This window comes from Lotus japonicus, chromosome 2 (assembly GCF_012489685.1).
Source record: "Lotus japonicus ecotype B-129 chromosome 2, LjGifu_v1.2".
Taxonomy (NCBI): Eukaryota; Viridiplantae; Streptophyta; class Magnoliopsida; order Fabales; family Fabaceae; genus Lotus; species Lotus japonicus.
This window is the reverse complement of record NC_080042.1, coordinates 45,317,909-45,337,826: the sequence shown is the minus strand read 5'-3', so window position 1 is coordinate 45,337,826 and position 19,918 is coordinate 45,317,909. Positions and strand designations below refer to the sequence as shown.

The 19,918-nt window shown below is 42.8% G+C and overlaps 1 protein-coding gene across 1 annotated transcript; it reads right to left on the bottom strand.

Annotated features, from left to right (window-relative positions):
- Nucleotides 1-309: 309 nt before the first annotated feature.
- LOC130738102 (deSI-like protein At4g17486) lies at nucleotides 310-4,799 on the bottom strand. Its single transcript, XM_057590007.1, has 4 exons — nucleotides 4,294-4,799; nucleotides 1,807-2,068; nucleotides 1,139-1,206; nucleotides 310-792 (listed from the first exon to the last, which is right to left on the bottom strand). The coding sequence occupies exons 1-4, from the start codon at nucleotides 4,426-4,428 to the stop codon at nucleotides 502-504; spliced, it is 756 nt and encodes a 251-aa protein (XP_057445990.1). The 5' UTR covers nucleotides 4,429-4,799; the 3' UTR covers nucleotides 310-501.
- Nucleotides 4,800-19,918: the final 15,119 nt, after the last annotated feature.

The window sequence follows — 19,918 nt, the reverse complement described above, 5'->3', positions numbered from 1 at the left end:
GAGTAGAACCTTTTCTTTGGATCCATATGTCACCAACAACTCGGCTCTATGGGAATTAGTTATTAATTATAATTTGACCAAAAACAAGTTATTAATTAATTATATATATAAGTTCACGTCTCACATTACCAACACTTAACGTCAATCAGTGGCAAACTGCATAAGTGCTATGGATGGATGCCAAGACAATGGTTTAGTTAGTAAACTTGATGTTTGAGAGGAAACAAGGGCTACATCTACCAGCATTACTTTACAGGTTAAACACCAATGACGTGAATTTTTTACTATAACAAGCTTGATCAAATAAGATTGAGAGAGGAAAGAGCAAACATCACAGTTACCTTTAAATGATAAAGTCTTACGAGGCACCAATAAGATTGGTGTTGAACAAGAGCTGAAAATTTTACATTTGCTACACAATGAATATGAAAAAAATTGTTTCTGATTTTTGACTTACACATTACAATACACAGAAGAACTATGCTTTCAACCAAGACTCACTCAACTATCATGTGAAGATGAACTACGCAGCAGAGCCTTGTTGTCATCATCTTCTCGTGTGTGTTGTAGTGGCACAACCCCATTCTGACTCTCACCTTCTGAACTAGTAGATGGTTTAGCACCATTAGTAATAATGTTTTTCAACCAAGAAGCTTGAAATCTAGGGGATCCTCCTCCTCTGTTTGAATTGTTAGGGGACTCTGGGCCAGTTTTAACATTATTAGTAACACCTACGAGGAACCTGTATGCGACTTTGCTTGCTGATACAATCTCTGTTTTGGCTTGCCGGAACTGCAATAACAAGGTATTATTATCAGTGCAACAATAGATTTTCACAAGATATGCATAACTACATGATTAGTTCAGTCTAAAGCCAAAAGCATACAAGAACATCCAGGCGTTAGAAAAAAAGTTTCAGTTCCATAGTATATATTCTATTGACCTTGTACGACTATTTTTTCTTTTGTTGAAGGAAAATTATAAGAAATCTATCAATCTAAGATTCTAAGCAATTATTTTACCGGAGAATACCTACTATGGGAGGGAGTACTGAAAGTATTCTCCGAGTTCTGATGAGACAACTCCAGCAAAATTCACATAATCATTTAGTTAGTAAAGTTTGAAATTCATAACGCACCCGTAATGCAGTATTTCCAGCCACTTCCATAGCTGTATCACCAGCATTGGCAAACCTATTAACCCAACCTGTCATGGAAGCAGTCAGAATACAAAGTGGAAGCTATAACATAACATACAGAGCAATAATTCACAAGATGGATCAATGCTAAAACCTCTATTAGCAGATATCAATTGAAAAATGAGTTAATGGCAAATTATCATATCTACCCTAAACCCAATAACTCCAGTTTCTGAGTGTAAGTCTGTAAGACCTTTAGAAACCACCCAAGTTCATTTTCCATGTCCGAGCAGTTATCTCCCTGTCCTGTAACACTAATAGTAACTCAACTTGATCTTTTATTCTTTTCCCAACTTTCTCTCCCTATATTAGAAAGACAAAGACAGTTGCAATCCAAGCCAACAACATTTTACGTGAACTAATGGATAAGTTTGGCACATATTTCTATCATCTAAAATTAGTAAAGTTAATGGCATGTAACTTGGGTACAGTATAATAATGAGCATAGCTATCTAAGTGGATTCAACTTCCAAAAAGTATTATACTAAAATGGTAGAAGAAATATTTCACAGAATTTACATGAAATGGCCCTAAATATTGCTAGGCCATATTTCTGCGACAAAGGTTTATAATGCACATAACAAATAACATTATAGTTAGATGTTTACCTGGAAGTTTTGGTACACCAAGCCTCTCACAGAATTCATCACAGAAGTGGTTGCAGTTTTTGGACAATAGATCATACGAACTTCCGGGCCACTCTCTACTAAGTTCTCTTAAAATTTGATTTACCTTGAAAATGGAAAAGCTTGTTTTCCCAAGAATAATGCACTCACGATATGTATACATTGGATTTTTTCCAGAAGGGCAACTAAATACTCCAGTGCCTTGCTCACAATATCCAAAAGACCATTCCTCCTCCCCATAAACCTATAACAGTAGAACAAACAATCCTAATATGTCAGCATGTGGCAATGTATATATCCCTACCTTAATATCAAGGAAGTTGCAGCAGTCAATGAAAGAAAAATCTGGACCAATAAAATGCATGCATATAATACACCAAGATTAAAAAAAAAAAGGTAAATTTATGAGGACAGCAGTTTCCACTTTAGATGTACCACATTAACAAAGAAGGTGCAAAACTTGATACTTCAGTTTTACTTCCTTTGATAAAAAAATAAATAATAAACCATGAACATCATCACCATATTTCCCAATGAGTCAGTAGAAAAGATGATTTTCCCTCTCAAACTGCTAGGAAAGTTCTTTTTGTTATTCGGACTGGGGAGGGTGAAAAAGAATAGCTGGAGGATGAAATTAAATAATTGCACCCCTCATGATTTTATTTTAACATTTAAAAGGAGATGAATAATTAGATATACAAGTAATAACAAAAAATGAAACTAATAAACACAATAACGTTTAGTCAAATATTTTTATAGTTTCTTAGGCTCTTTGTTCCAAATAAATGATGAAGATTTCTCATACAAAACTCCAAATTAAACAAAGAGTACAGATTACTGAAACAAAGGTTCACACCTCAAAAACTTAGTTCTAATCTTGCCAAGTCTTGTGAGAATAACGTGGACAAAATGTCTTAGAAGAAATCCAATCTTAGCATTACAAGATTATGCTCATACAAAACTACCCAGTGGTTTTCATCAGCCCCAAGGTCTATATACCTTTCTTCTAACGACTCTTGTCACACGTCCCTTAGCTTTGAGCGTTAATCATGTCTTATAAATTTATCGATACTTCCTCCTAGTTTCCTCAACAGTATTCTAAGTCAAGTAATTCATCTTTACAAGCAAGACAGAAGATAATACAATTACACAATTGCTCTTCTTTCTTCTGTAACTGATAGCACTTGGCACCACATTCAAGATTTCACATGCCTGGACCTGATTTGAACCCAAAATTAAGAGTTCAAGAGCAGGACGAAAGATAGAAGGACCTAGAACAGATCTATTATTAGTGAATGGATTCTGAACATATAAGGAGAGAAATCACTCTTCTAAAGTAACAAATCTGAATCCCCCATTTCTCTCCCCTTATTTCCACTATTTATCCAATTGACATAACAAATGTCTCTATCTTGTTCCTAACTAATATCTCAACAAACTACAATCTGAGTTCTCTAACTGCTCCCTACCCTACTATGCTGAGAGGACCAAAATCGAATTATAACTATTAACCTGCTTCATTTTATCAAATAATCCAGTAAAACCCTGGCAATTTACTAACAGAAAACTCCTCATAATGGAACAATTTGAAGATGGCTGACCTGGTAACTAATGACCAGTCCATTACTAGTAAAAGAAAGATTTCAAGAAGAAACTTAGCCGGAACAAAACTAAATTATTTGGGTGTAGGCTTGTGTCCAGTATCAGCAAATAAAACTAGTGTGCAACAGATTTCCCCTAAAATCTTCCAACAAAGTTATATTGTATCCACAATTACAACTGTTGCAGCTGCATCATAATAATTCATACACCATCCATCATTCACCTCAACTAGCCAGTGTCCATAATCCGTATCTCAAGTTATTCCATTCTTACATGACCTCTCCTCTAACACCCCAGCAATTAGCCAGTTACAACCATGAACTACACACACCTTCAACACTTATCTGCCATACTTATCTAAGGCTGACCCACTATACACAACAATCGTAGGAACGTCTAGAAGCAGCATCTAGAATATCTCCCACAAATAAGCTACCCACTTCATTGATTGATGACAGCATACACGTTTTTCACACGTGCTGGGGAATGAAAGACTACATAGAGTAGTTATAAAATGGATAAATGTAAAATAAACACATGAATCCTAACTAATATAACTACCAATCACGCAAATAAAAGCTAGTAGATGTTTCTTGCACTGATTTACGCAAACAGCACTCAAACAAATAATAAGAAGAAGAAAAAGAGACTGATAGGAATCAAAATTTAGAGATTTAATCTGTAGTATAACTATAAACCTCAAACTACAAACAGAAAAAATGGAACCCCATAATAACAGTGAAGTCACACTTGACAATTACACTCCCAAATCAACATTAACACACGAATCAAAACCCGGATCCAATCAACAACAACGGAATCATTCATTTCCACAAAGAAAAAGAGAGTGGTGGAAGAAAATTAAACCTGAACAGCACTGTGAAAAATGCCACCAAGACCAATCCCATCCTTGAAGATCTTGTTGATCTGAACAATGGTGCTGTTGGTTTTCTCAGATCCGCTATTCGTCACATCGTATATATGCAGCATCACATCCGTCATCTTTCTCTTTCACTCACCACCACCACCACCACAACAACAACAACCCAAAATCCCAACTTTGAGCAAACCCACTTCACCTTTTTCGCTCTAAACCCTAATTAGCTATCTGGGTATCTCTCTCTCTCTCTCTCTCTTTCTTTCTTTTGCTTTTCCCCCTCAATTCGATTCAAGAATCAACAACAACAACAGGTATTGTTCTTCTCACCCTAGAATTGAAGCTAGATTTGACCTCGGGATTCCGAAAAACCCTTCAATTTTCTCTCGAATGCGATTTTTCTCTTCTGAATTGAAAGATTTTTCTCTCTCTCCTACGAATTTATATCTAGCTAAGAGCGAGGGAACATGATGAGAGAGAGAGAGTGATGATAATAGAGAAAAACAGAGATATGCAAATTAGAAAATGAAAAAAAAGGATAACGGAAAATGGAAAGACGTTGCTACCCCTGTTATGTAATTTAATTTACAGTGGTGCCATTTGCTTTACAGCTGGCTGCCATTGTGGGTTTTTGGGTGATGCACCGTTGGAGTTGGAAATGCGGGTCCCACGTCGTCATGCAAGCGTTATTAGTGTTTTAAAACTCGGCTCGGTCATCGACTCGGTCGGGGTACTGAGTCACTGAGTCACTGGTCGGACCACTGGGTCACTGGTTCGATTGCTTGACTCGGTGTATATTAAAAATAATAAAAAATATCCTATGCAATATAAAGTTAATATAAAAAAAACAAAATACGTTTCTAATCAACAACCACCTAATGGTGCAGTGGTAGTTTTCCTTCAAACTACCTCCATGACATGTGTTCAAACCATGTTGGCACCATTTTTTAACAAAATATCACGTTTTTTGCCCAATTATATACAAAATGTTTGCAAATGGACAAAGAAAAAACAATTTAAAAGGCCCAATAGGTTAAATAACCCAACTAGACTGAAAAAAAAAAAACAATGTGAAAGGGTGGAAAATGGGCTTCTATCTAGCCCACAAATAACAAACTAACAAAAAAAAAAGAAATGGGTGACTCGACGGTTCAATAAAAAACCGGCCGAGTCACCGAGTTAATCGTCGAACCGGCCGGTTCAAACCGGTTCCGGTCGAGTCACATGCACGACCGGTCTGATGTGAGGCTCGGACCGGTCAGGTCACCGAGTCCTGGTCCAACCGGTCGGACCGGCCGGTTCGAGCCGAGTCTTAAAACACTGAGCGTTATTAACGGTCACATAGACAGACTGAGGGGAAATCGAATTGATGGAATTACCCTACACTTTTGTGTTTTCGAAGTTTGTGAGTTTATTTGAGGTGTCCACTAGGGTGGACTATTTATATTTTTAATCCAACGGTGGTCTCTTTCTCAAAACTGTTGGATTAAAAAATTTAGAAATATTCTTAAATTAAGTGGTTAGAATTGAATTAGTGCTAGAAAGGTATGATTATAATATCATCATGACCAATTTTTCTCTCCCTCAATAGATCTAGAACCACCGTCGCCCTGCAACCTCCACAGCGTTGTGCCCATCGCTGTTTCGAACCACGGCGCCATAATCATCGCCACCACCGGATCTTCTCCCTTCTCACCTATTTTTGTTGGGTTTTTGGGTGAGGGAGAGATTGAGTAAGAAGATGATGAAGAAGGAGGAGGAGAGCAACAACACAGTACAATTCAAGCTCTCTCAAGTTCTAATCTGCTTCTCTCATCCATGTAGACATCAAACTCATCTCCAAGTCCAGATCTGAGTGTATTTGGAACTTCCAAGTGGGGTGAGGCGATGTCAATGAAGATTGTAGAAGCTCGAAATCTGGGTTATTAAAAAGGCTAGTATTATCAATCCACGAATTTCAGAGTCAAGAGTTTGAATTGAGTTTTTAACATCCACGAATTTTTAGTTCCTTGCCTGTTTAATTTTTAAAAGAAAAAGATGAAAAAGGAAGAAAGATTGGCTTTGGTTAGAGCAGCAGGGAGGACAGAGGAAAATATTGTGCTCGAACCGCTGTAAAACAGAAAAAGACGGGTGGCCTGAGCAACCAACAAAAGGAACACAAGAAGAAAATGCCCCTGGCTGCAAAGAGGAATAAGGTAGCAAGATCTAAAACAGAGAAGAGGAAACAACAACAGCTGTCCGACAAACAGTTTCGTGGGAGGAAAGCATGGAAACAATGAGGCAATAAATGTGGTGTTGCATTATGAACTGAGATTTTTTTGCTCTTGGAATGAACCTTTTTTAGCTTCTCATAGAATTTTGATGGTATTAGTTGCTTCTTGTTCCTTATTGAACTAGTTACAGCTAGACTGGGCGAGACCATAGGGTCCCCCGCCCAGGCGCGCCAGCCCGGGGCAACGTGCAAGCCAAGAAATTGGGCCTTCTCCCGGAAGGCCCAACTGGCCCATTAAGAGAAATTAGGGGCGCCAAGCCCAACCCCCACATCTATAAATAGGGGACGGTTACCAATGGTAAAGGACTCTTAGCTCATTTGAGAAATAAAAGCTTGAAATTTAGATACTTTTTCTCTCTAAGCGGTTACGCTCTAAACTCTCTCTAGATTCTCACATCACGATCCTCTCACTATGGGTATCGTACCTCATCTCTATGTTCTTGGATAGAACATTTGGCGCCGTCTGTGGGGAACGGTAGATTTCGATTCCCAGACTACGTGGATTGTGATTTGGTTGAGAGAAGTTCGATTTTCCGTGCATTTCTCTTCGGTTTTTTGAAATTTTAGTTGAATTCCTAGTTCGCTGGTGAAGCCTAATGGAGGCACATCGTCGACGAAGTAGGGGAAGGCTGGGACACGCGTGCGGTCCGCCATTGCGTCGCGCATGTGGAAGGCAGCGCGATGAATCGAGAGGTGAACTGCTATCATTTGAGACGCTGGATGCTCACGAAGATTGGAGATGGTTAATCTGCGACGTTAATAACCGCCTGGAGCAGCAGGATAGGGAAGAATGGTGCGCTTACCACCGAACAACAGGCCACGTTACAGAGGAATGTCGCGATTTGCAGCGCGCGGTTGAGTAGCTGATAGCGGTAGGGGAACCTGTTAGACCTCAAGGCGATCAGGCCATAACGACTAAGGAAGTGAGCGCGATCGCAGGAGGATTTGGCGGAGGTGGAGTCACTAGTGCAGCAAGAAAGCGATACGCCAGGGCGGTGAACACGGTCATAGAGACTCCTTTCGGTTTTTCACACCCAGACATTACATTTTCGCCCGCAAACTTCTGCGAAATAAAGCCGCATCTAGACGACCCGATTGTGGTCCTACTCCGTGTCAACCAACTCAATGTACAGCGAGTGCTTCTAGATCAAGGAAGTTCGGCGGACATCATTTACGGTAATGCGTTTGATCGGTTCGGTTTGAAGGAAGGAGACCTCACTCCCTATGCAAGGACTCTTGTGGGGTTCGCGGGCGAACAAGTATGGGTAAGGGGCGTCCTCGACCTTGATACTACATTTGGTGAGTTTGAGAACGCTAAGACGCTGGAGGTAAGATACCTTATACTGGGAGCGGTGGGATCCTACAACATGATAATCGGTCGGAATACCTTGAACCGTCTGTGCGCCATGATCTCAATAGCACATCTGGCGGTCAAGTATCAGTTACCGGATGGGCGAATTGGGAGAGTTGTGGTGGACCAGAAAAGCGCAAGAGAATGCTATTGCAACGTTGTGGAACGATATGGGAAAAAGAATGCTTCGACGGGACACCGATGCAACGAGGTCGATGTGCCAGAGGAAAATCTAGATCCGAGAGGCGAAGGGCGCGTCAACAGGTCCACACCGATCGAAGAACTAAGGAACTGAAATTTGGCGAGAAAGTCCTCAAAATCGGAACCAAGTTGACTGAGAATCAATAACAGAGGTTATCAAAGCTATTGGGTGAAAATCTGGATCTTTTTGTTTGGAGTCACAAAGACATGCCGGGAATAGACCCAAACTTCATTTGCCACAGGCTGGCACTAAATCTCGGAATCAAACAAATAACCCAAACACGCCGTCGAATGGGTGACGAAAAGGAAAAAGCGATTCAACAAGAGGTTAACAAATTGCTGGCGGCAGACTTTATTCGAGAAATCAAATATTCGACATGGTTGGCGAACGTGGTGATGGTGAAAAAGGAAAATGGGAAATGGCGCATGTGTGTGAACTACACGGAACAAAGCATGTCCGAAGGATTCTTACCCGCTGCCAAGCATCGACAAATTGGTGGATGGAGCGTCCGGGAATGAGCTGCTGAGTCTGATGGATGCCTATTCAGGGTATCACCAAATCAAGATGCACCCGTCAGATGAGGACAAGACAAACTTCATGACCGCTAGAGTGAATTACTGTTATCAAACAATGCCTTTCGGATTAAAAAATGTCGGGGCGACATACCAACGGCTAATGGATAGGCTTTTTGAAGATCAAGTGGGAAGGAACATGGAGCTTTACGTCGATGACATGATCGTAAAGTCTGTTTTGGGAACCAATCATCATGAGGACTTGTCGGAAGCTTTTGGCAGGCTCCGAAAGCACAACATGAGACTCAATCCAAAAAAATGTTCTTTTGGGATACAAGGTGGGAAGTTCTTAGGCTTTATGATAACATCAAGGGGAATTGAAATCAATCCGGATAAGTGCAAAGCAATTTAGGAAATGAAGAGCCCAAGCAGTGTGAAAGAGGTGCAGCGCCTGACGGGGCAGATCGCGGCCCTTTCCAGGTTTCTCCCTCATTCGGGCGACAAGTCAGCCCTGTTCTTAAAGTGCCTTAAGAAAAACACAGCTTTTGAGTGGAGTCTAGAATGCGAGGAAGCCTTCAATCGCCTTAAGGAGATGTTGTCTACACCGCCTGTTCTATCGAAACCCATCCAAGGTTTCCCTTTACATTTGTATTTCTGTGTCAGCGACCACGCAATCAGCTCAGTAATTCTCCAAGAAATAGACGGCGAACAAAAAATAGTTTACTTTGTAAGCCATACGCTCCAGGGGGCGGAAGTCAGATACCAAAAGATAGAGAAAGCGACGCTCGCCATACTCGTTGCCGCCAGGCGCCTAGGCGCCTAAGGCCTTACTTCCAAAGCTTTCAGGTAAAAGTAAGAACTGACCTACCTTTGAGACAGGTGTTACAGAAGCCGAACTTATCAGGAAGGCTCGTCGCGTGGTCGGTGGAACTATCAGAATATGGTTTGCAGTATGACAAGAGGGGAAAGGTCGGAGCGCAGGCTTTAGCTGATTTTGTGGTGGAATTAACACCAGAAGTCGGCGAAAGAGTAAACACGCAATGGACGCTGTTCGTCGATGGCTCATCGAATGAGAGCGGAAGTGGAGCAGGGGTCACTCTGCAGGGACCTAGGGAGTTAGTACTAGAGCAATCTCTAAGATTTCAGTTTAAAGCTAGTAATAATCAGGCAGAATATGAAGCTTTAGTCGCGGATTTGAAGTTGGCTATCGAGGTTCAGATCGATAGTTTGCTGGTAAGGACAGATTCGCTCTTGGTGGCAAATCAAGTGAATGAAGTATTCCAGGTGAAGGAGCCGGCCTTGATAAAGTATTTGGAACGTGTTCGGCTCCTGATGAGTCGATTGAGGGAGGTAGTGGTTGAGTTCATGCCGAGAACGCAGAATCAAAGGACCCGGAAGCCCGGAAATAATCGGAGTGTGATTCAGGAGACACTCGCCAATCCAAGCATAGAGGGAGAGCTAGTAGCCTCCGTCAACCGCCAAGAAACTTGGATGGACCCCATCGTGGACATCTTGGCGGGAGAGCCAAGTGGGGTAGTGAAGTACACAAAAGAGCAAAGGCGAGAAGCGGGGCATTACACACTGCTTGACTGAACGCTTTTCCGAAGGGGATTTAGCTCGCCCCTCCTAAGGTGTCTCCCGCCCGGAAAGTATGAGAGCGTTATGGCGGAAGTTCACGGAAGGGTTTGCGCCAGCCACATAGGAGGAAGATCTCTAGCGAGCAAGGTTCTTAGGGCGGGATTTTATTGGCCCACGATAAGAAAAGATTGTGCGGAATTTGTAAAGAAATGCGAAAAGTGTCAAATGTTTGCACTTACCCAAGGCCCCGCCAGAGCAACTGGCCACGATCAGCTTGCCATGGCCTTTCACCATGTGGGGAGTTGACCTTGTCGGACCTTTCCCAACCGCCAAGTCACAGATGAAGTTCATCCTCGTGGCGGTGGACTATTTCACCAAGTGGGTAGAGGCTGAGCCCCTAGCAAGTATTAAGATCGTAAACTTTTACTGGAAAAGAATCGTGTGCCGGTTTGGGGTCCCAAGGGCGATTGTCTCAGATAATGGGACGCAGTTTGCAAGTAATCAGGCGAGGGAATTCTGTGAAGAAATGGGTATCCAGAGAAGATTCTCTTCAGTGGAGCACCCTTAGACCAATGGGCAAGCAGAATCAGCTAATAAGGTGATCTTGCGGGGTTTAAAGCGCCGACTATTCGAGGCAAAAGGAGCTTGGTTGGACGAACTTCCGGTGGTGATCTGGTCCTATAACACAACGCAACATTCAACCACAGGGGAGACTCCTTTCAGGATGACCTATGGCGCGGACGCCATGCTGCCCGTGGAGATAGACAATAGCTCTTGGAGGACAGCACCGCAGTTTGAAGGCGAGAACCCTTCCAACATGGCAGTGGAACTAAACTTGTTATCTGAAACGCGAGACGAGGCTCGTATTAGAGAGGCTGTAATGAAGCAGCGAGCCGCAGCGAAATATGACACGAAGGTTCGCCCAAGGGCGATGCAGGAGGGGGATTTGGTGCTTAAGAAACGAACCGGGAACACGAGAAACAAGTTGAACTCGATCTGGGAGGGCCCTTACAAGATCTTGAAGGTATTAGGAAAGGGGGCCTATCACCTCGAGAGCTTAGATGGGAGGCGGGTGCTGCGGTCTTGGAATGCGGCGAGCTTGAGGTATTATTACAGTTGAAGATTGAGGAAGAGCCCGGCTTGGCACGAGGACGAGCAGCTGAATGCGACTCATGAAGATTGACGGATTAAAAACAAAGAAACACGTTCTTGTTCTCCATCTCGGGAGTTTGTTGACTATAACGTCTGAATGAAAATACAAAAATTGTATCAAGCCATTTCAATCACACTGAATTGCTGCAAGAGCTAGGTGGGAAAAATTCCCTGAAGGTGGCGATCCCAACACGACCTTGATGTCTGGGGATCGCTCCGGAAAAGCTGACGCAACTTGTCGTCACTCGTCGGCGATGTGTGCGGATAAGCTTCTTATCCATGCAGCCTCCTCGAAATATGGACGAGCAAACCTAACTAGGCTAAGTCTCGGGCAACCTATATGGCCATTGGGACCCGAGCAACTGTAAGTCATCGCCAAGCAAAGCTGGCCAGGCCACACCTAATCTTACGGGAAACATGGTGTTAACAAAGCCTCAGTTAAAAAACTGAGCAGAAGTCCTAGTTAAACCCGGCACACCACCAATGTCGTCGAACGTAATTCAGAAACAAAGAAACTAAAGGGGGTGCGGGAGAAAGCGAGAGAAAACGCCGGGAAGCGTTAAAACAGACATAGGAAGTAAAACTTAATTGATTAACTAAAGTTGAAGATACAACGATAACGATCAAACAAAGCAAAAGGAAGTAGCATTACAATTATTCGAAACAAATTAACATTATATCTTTTTCTCTTGTTCCACAGCATCCCCGAGATCAACGTCAGCAACTTCCGGTGGGTCTTCCGGACCCTCTAACCCAGCATAAGTTACCTTTTTAAAAGCTCCCAAGGGTCAAGGTTGATAGTTGGATGGAGGTGCTTGACTTGAGCTTTGGCGATAATGAAGCCGCGAACACGCTCCTTGGCGGCTGCACTGCATGGGCAGCCTCCCTCATTATGTTCTCTTCCAGGGTGGCGGCTTGGGTCTCGTTGTCAGCCAAAAGTTTACACTTGGATGCCAAATCCGACTGGGCCTCGGCAAGCGCCTCATTCTTGCCCGCTAGTTCCTCACGCAAAACAACAATCTCCTTGTCTTTAGCGGCAAGGATTTCTTCCTGAGAAGCAGCGGTGATCTCCTTTGCGTCAAGGTCCCGTCGGAGCTCCTCGACCAGGGCCTCAAGTTTTTCCTCTTTCTCGTTCGCCCTTATCATCGCAAGTTTTGCATCCTTGAGTTTCTGCCGCATTTTCTCTGTCTTACCCTCCTCCGCTGCTAACTGGTTGGACAGCTTGGAGCAGGTGTCATTAGCCCGAAGGTTATCAGAGCGCAGCTTCTCTACCTCCTGGCGAAGCCCGACAATTCCGGTAAGAGGCCGCGCCTGCCAGGCCACTTGGGCGAACAGGCAGCCGGCGCGGTGAAGATTTGACACAGCTTCCTGAGCGACATCTTGTGGGTTCTAGCTAGAAGCCCCCCTTAATTTCTCAAGATAAGGGTGGGAAAGGAGGAAGGAAAAAGGATCTAGGGGAGAGCTGCTGGAAGTTCCCGTAGGCTGGGTTGCAGAGAGATTCTCTCCCTCGCCACCAACCCCGGGAGAACTAGGGGCCGATGGACTGAGAGTCGTCTGGACAGGCAAGGGAAACAGCGGGCGGTTGGAAGAGGGTGATCGCTGACCTTCCGCTAAAGTCACGGGGCGAGGAGCATCTGGAGTCTTTGAAGCACTAGCCTCGCCATGATGGTCGGACACCAAGGGATCGCAAGCGCTACCCGTGGCAACAGGATCAGGCACGACGGGCCCCCCGCCTACGCCGGTGAAAGGAGTGGCTTGAAGGTTTGGCTCGCCTAGCTTGCTCCTGTTGGGTGAGCAGGCGCTCACCGATGAGCTTTGTCTTTTTCCTCCGACCTGGGCCGAAGAGGGCGCCTTGACGTTCCCAGAGGTGCCTTCAGCAGATCAGCGGTAGAAAACTTCATGTTTCCTGAAAAGTAAAAGGAAAAAGTCGTCAGCAAAAAAAAGGCTAAGAGGAAAGCTTGAAGGTGACGTTCAGAAGGAAAACCTAATCGAGGGAATAGTTTGGAGCCTGGAGAAGCGCCGAGCAATTCAGCGCAACTATGGCGGGGAAGCTAGGATAGGACCTTAAAGGCAAAATTTTCTCCGGAAGAGGGAAATGCCTCAGGGGGATCAGCGATGGACTTAGGACATTGGGTCCAGTAAAGCGGGAAAAGGGCTTTCCCTTCTTTTTGCGTGAATGCCGAGGGGTAAGAAGGGTGAACAAAGACCCGAAAGTAGCGGCGGACTAAGTAGGATTCAGAGTCAACTTGGAATGGAGCAAACCGTTCTCGACCCGGCCGGGGCGCCAGAACAACCCAGCCGTGGGACCCCAGGGATCGGGAGTCCACTTCAAAGAAAAGGGAAAAAAGGGCAAGGGAAGGCGCCACATCGACACTACTGCAGAGAAATTCAAAACACTTCAGATAGGTCTAGGCGTGGGGGTGAAGCTGGCAAGGAGAAACGTTGACATCATGCAACACTTAGGTGAGAAATGGGGAGAAAGGGAGTTTAAAGCCAAGATCAAGGAACAGATACTCGTATACAAAGAAGAAGTGGGAATACTTGAGGTTATTGGACGCGCGATGTTGTAAGATCAAGTTTTGATCTAGTAGTACAACTCTATGTTTTGATGATTACAAGTTAATCTTTTGATATGAACAATTGTGGTACTCTAACGTGTTTTTCTGAGTGTGCTATTTACAGGCTCTGACCCTGACTCAATTTCACACAAATCAGAAGCACTGTGTATAAAGGGTAACCCAAGCAACGCTTTCGCATTCACCATGTTCAGTATGAACAGTGGAAAAGCTTCAGAAGATCTGAAGCTATACAAACTCTGATGAGGACTCAGTCGCTAGAAGCTCTGATGATCCAGAAGTTCTGACAACCAAGAAACACTGAAGGTTCAGATGTTCCGATGGTGTAGAAGACTCTGAAGATCCAGAAGCTGAATAGTGGAAACTCTGAAGTCCAGAAGCAAGAAACTCTGAAGGCCATGTTCTTCCCTCTGAGTTCAGAATCAGAAGATACAATGGTCAGAGGATCTGTGCTTTCCCTCTGACTCTGATCAACCTGCTTCACAAGTTCCAATACGAAGCATTCCTCTGATCAGAAGTCTCCTAGGTTAAAAGGTCAAGTCGCTATCCAAGTACAAAAGCAAGTGTACCTTCCTGACGACCTACCTAACGTTCTCAGCCACAGCAGAAGCTGGATTTTCCAGAACTGCCCTCCAACGGTAGCATTTCCATGCAACGCTCAACCCTAATCCTTGGAGTATATATAGAGGCTGAAGATTGAAAGAAGCGGCTAGAATAGAGAAGAAGAAACTAAGAAGCAACACACGCGCAAGACATTCAAAATATTCTAAGCTTTCTTTCATCTTGTAATTTATTTTAGTTTACACTCAGCTTATTCAGAAGCAAACCCTTGTAAACACCAACCTCAAACAGTTGTTTGATTTTCCTTTAGGAGATCAAGGTTGATCGGATCCTAGAGAAGACTAAGAGAGTGAATCTTAGTGTGAGCTAAGTCAGTGTAATTGTTAGTCACTTGTAGGTTTCAAGTGCAGTTGTAACTCTTACCTGATTAGTGGATTGCCTTCATTCTAAGAAGGAAGAAATCACCTTAACGGGTGGACTGGAGTAGCTTGAGTGATTTATCAAGTGAACCAGGATAAAATCCTTGTGTGCTTTTCTATCTCTATCTTTTGCACTTAGTTCTCGAAAAGATTTGTTAAAATCTTTAAGGTGGTAGTTTTGTACTGAAAACGTTATTCAAACCCCCCCTTTCTACCGTTTTTCATACCTTCAATTGGTATCAGAGCGCAAGTTCTGATTACCACACCTAACAGTGTTCAGTGATCCGGGCCGGTGTGAAAAACAATGGCTGCCACCACCAGTGAAACTCAAAGAGATGGTTACAACGCAAAGCCTCCTATGTTCGATGGTCAAAGGTTCGAATATTGGAAAGATAGACTGGAAAGTTTCTTTCTGGGTTTCGATGCAGATCTCTGGGATATTATTGTGGATGGCTATGAGCGTCCAGTTGATGCAGATGGCAAAAAGATCCCAAGGTCAGAGATGTCTGCAGATCAAAAGAAGCTGTACTCACAACATCATAAAGCAAGAGCAATTCTTCTAAGTGCTATCTCCTATGAGGAGTACCAGAAGATTACAGATCGTGAGTTTGCTAAAGGCATTTTTGATTCTCTGAAGATGTCTCATGAAGGAAACAAGAAAGTCAAAGAATCAAAGGCATTGTCTTTGATCCAAAAGTATGAATCCTTCATCATGGAGCCAAATGAGTCCATTGAAGAAATGTTCTCCAGATTTCAACTGCTTGTAGCTGGCATACGTCCTCTCAACAAGAGCTACACAACAAAAGATCACGTCATAAGGGTCATCAGGTGTCTTCCTGAAAGTTGGATGCCTTTGGTGACTTCAATAGAGCTCACGAGAGATGTTGAGAATATGAGTTTAGAAGAACTCATCAGCATTTTGAAATGCCATGAGCTGAAGCGCTCAGAGATGCAAGATCTGAGGAAAAAGTCCATAGCCTTGAAATCCAAATCTGAAAAGGCTAAGGTTGAGAAGTCAAAGGCTCTTCAAGCTGAAGAAGAAGAATCTGAAGAAGCATCAGAAGATTCTGATGAAGATGAGCTGACTCTGATCTCCAAGAGACTCAACCGCATCTGGAAGCACAGGCAGAGCAAGTTCAAAGGCTCTGGAAAGGCAAGAGGAAAGTCTGAATCCTCAGGTCAGAAGAAGTCATCAATCAAGGAAGTCACTTGCTTTGAGTGCAAAGAATCAGGGCACTACAAAAGTGACTGTCCAAAATTGAAGAAGGACAAGAAGCCAAAGAAGCACTTCAAGACCAAGAAGAGTCTGATGGTGACATTCGATGAATCAGAGTCAGAGGATGTTGACTCTGATGGTGAAGTCCAAGGACTCATGGCTATTGTCAAAGACAAAGGAACAGAGTCAAAGGAAGCTGTTGACTCTGACTCAGAATCAGAAGGAGATCCAGACTCTGACGATGAAAATGAGGTATTTGCTTCCTTCTCTACCTCTGAACTGAAACATGCTTTGTCTGATATCATGGATAAGTATAACTCCTTGTTGTCTAAGCATAAGAAGCTGAAAAAGAACTTATCTGCTGTTTCTAAAACTCCTTCTGAACATGAGAAAATCATATCTGATTTGAAAAATGATAACCATGCTTTAGTTAATTCTAACTCTGTGCTTAAGAATCAAATTGCAAAGTTAGAAGAAGTTATTGCCTGCGATGCCTCTGATAGTAAGCATGAATCTAAGTATGAAAAATCTTTTCAAAGATTCCTGGCTAAAAGCGTAGATAGAAGCTTAATGGCTTCAATGATCTATGGTGTAAGCAGAAATGGAATGCATGGCATTGGCTATTCTAAACCAATTAGAAATGAGCCTTCTGTGTCTAAAGCTAAATCCTTGTATGAATGCTTTGTTCCCTCTGGTACCATATTGCCTGATCCTGTACCTGCTGAAGTTGCTAAAAACCCTCTTAAAAAGGGATCTTTCTCTATGACTAAATATCATGCAAATATTCCTTTAAAATATCATGTTGAGACACCCAAGGTGATCAGAACCTTTGGGGTAACTAACAAAAGAGGACCCAGAAAGTGGGTACCTAAGGACAAGATTATCTATGTTGCAGATATCCTTGATAGCTCCACTGAAACACCAATCATGGTATCTGGACAGTGGATGCTCGCGTCACATGACGGGAGAAAAGCGTATGTTCCGAGAGCTGAAACTTAAGCCTGGAGGCGAAGTTGGCTTTGGAGGAAATGAAAAGGGTAAAATTATTGGTACTGGTACTATTTGTGTAGATAGTAGTCCATGCATTGATAATGTTTTATTGGTAGACGGCTTAACACATAACTTATTGTCTATAAGTCAATTAGCTGACAAGGGTTATGATGTTATATTCAATCAAAAGTCCTGCCGGGCTGTAAGTCAGATCGATGGCTCTGTTCTGTTTAACAGCAAGAGGAAGAACAACATTTATAAGATCAGATTATCTGAGTTGGAGGCTCAGAATGTGAAGTGCCTTCTGTCTGTTAATGAAGAGCAGTGGGTATGGCATAGACGGTTAGGGCATGCCAGTATGAGAAAGATTTCTCAGCTGAGCAAGCTAAACCTTGTCAGGGGCTTACCCAATCTGAAGTTCGCTTCAGACGCTCTTTGTGAAGCATGTCAGAAAGGCAAATTCACAAAAGTCCCTTTCAAGGCAAAGAATGTTGTCTCAACCTCAAGGCCGTTAGAACTTCTGCATATCGACCTGTTTGGACCAGTGAAAACTGAGTCTATAGGTGGCAAGAGATATGGGATGGTTATCGTTGATGACTATAGCCGCTGGACATGGGTAAAGTTTCTAACCCGCAAGGATGAGTCTCATGCTGTGTTCTCTACCTTCATTGCTCAAGTGCAAAACGAGAAGGCTTGTAGAATTGTGCGTGTCAGAAGTGACCATGGTGGAGAGTTTGAGAATGACAAGTTTGAGAGTCTGTTTGATTCCTTTGGAATTACACATGATTTCTCTTGTCCCAGAACCCCTCAACAAAATGGTGTTGTTGAGAGGAAGAACAGAACTCTTCAGGAGATGGCTAGAACCATGCTCCAAGAAACTGGCATGGCTAAGCACTTTTGGGCAGAGGCAGTAAATACAGCATGTTACATTCAGAACAGAATCTCTGTGAGACCAATTCTGAATAAGACTCCTTATGAATTGTGGAAGAACATAAAACCCAACATTTCTTATTTTCATCCTTTTGGCTGTGTTTGTTATGTTCTCAATACTAAGGATAGATTGCATAAATTTGATGCTAAATCTTCTAAGTGTCTATTACTTGGTTATTCTGATAGATCTAAAGGTTTTAGATTTTATAATACTGATGCTAAGACTATTGAAGAATCTATTCATGTTAGATTTGATGATAAGCTTGACTCTGACCAGTCAAAGCTAGTTGAAAAGCTTGCAGATTTAAGCATTAATGTTTCTGACAAAGGCAAAGCTCCAGAGGAAGTTGAGCCAGAGGAAGATGAACCAGAGGAAGAAGCTGGTCCCTCTAACTCACAAACTCTGAAGAAGAGCAGAATCACTGCAGCTCATCCTAAGGAATTGATTCTGGGCAACAAAGATGAACCAGTCAGAACCAGATCTGCCTTCAGACCCTCTGAAGAGACCTTGCTGAGTCTGAAAGGATTGGTGTCCTTAATTGAACCCAAGTCCATAGATGAAGCTCTTCAGGACAAGGATTGGATTCTGGCCATGGAAGAAGAATTGAATCAATTCTCCAAGAACGATGTTTGGAGCTTAGTGAAGAAGCCTGAGAATGTCCATGTTATTGGAACGAAATGGGTATTCAGAAACAAGCTAAATGAGAAAGGAGATGTAGTCAGAAACAAGGCAAGGCTAGTTGCTCAAGGCTACAGCCAGCAGGAAGGAATAGACTACACTGAAACATTTGCTCCAGTAGCAAGACTGGAGGCAATCAGACTATTGATTTCTTTCTCAGTAAATCACAACATAGTTCTACATCAGATGGACGTAAAGAGTGCCTTCCTAAATGGTTATATCTCAGAGGAAGTCTATGTTCATCAACCCCCAGGTTTTGAAGATGAAAAGAAACCAGACCATGTGTTCAAATTGAAGAAATCACTCTACGGTCTGAAGCAAGCTCCCAGAGCATGGTATGAGAGACTTAGCTCATTCCTTCTGGAGAATGAGTTTGTAAGGGGTAAAGTAGATACAACTCTCTTTTGCAAGACTTATAAAGATGATATCTTAATTGTGCAAATTTATGTTGATGATATTATATTTGGTTCTGCTAATCAATCTCTATGCAAAGAATTTTCTGAGATGATGCAGGCTGAATTTGAGATGAGTATGATGGGAGAATTAAAGTACTTTCTGGGAATACAAGTTGATCAAACACCAGAAGGAACATATATCCATCAGAGCAAGTACACTAAGGAACTTCTGAAGAAGTTCAATATGCTGGAATCTACAGTGGCCAAGACCCCAATGCATCCAACATGCATTCTGGAAAAAGAAGATATAAGTGGTAAAGTATGTCAGAAGCTCTATCGTGGCATGATAGGTTCACTTCTGTACTTAACTGCATCTAGGCCAGACATATTATTTAGTGTTCATTTATGTGCTCGTTTCCAATCAGATCCAAGGGAAACCCACTTAACTGCTGTTAAGAGGATCCTAAGGTATCTGAAAGGCACCACTAACCTTGGCTTGATGTATAAGAAAACATCAGAGTATAAGCTTTCAGGTTATTGTGATGCTGATTATGCTGGAGATAGAACAGAGAGAAAAAGTACTTCTGGAAATTGTCAATTTCTGGGAAGCAATCTAGTCTCATGGGCAAGCAAGAGGCAATCAACTATTGCACTATCAACTGCAGAGGCAGAATATATCTCAGCAGCAATATGCAGCACTCAGATGCTCTGGATGAAACATCAGCTGGAGGATTATCAGATCCTTGAGAGCAATATCCCAATCTATTGTGATAACACTGCTG

Bases quoted from the DNA above. Each gene is read 5' to 3' on its own strand.
- LOC130738102 (XM_057590007.1), bottom strand. From the start codon at position 4,428: ATGACGGATGTGATGCTGCATATATACGATGTGACGAATAGCGGATCT. The intron at 1,207-1,806 runs GTAAACATCTAA...CTTCCATGACAG, and splicing joins TGGTGTACCAAAACTTCCAG to GTTGGGTTAATAGGTTTGCC. The intron at 793-1,138 runs GTGCGTTATGAA...TTGTTATTGCAG, and splicing joins CTGGAAATACTGCATTACGG to TTCCGGCAAGCCAAAACAGA.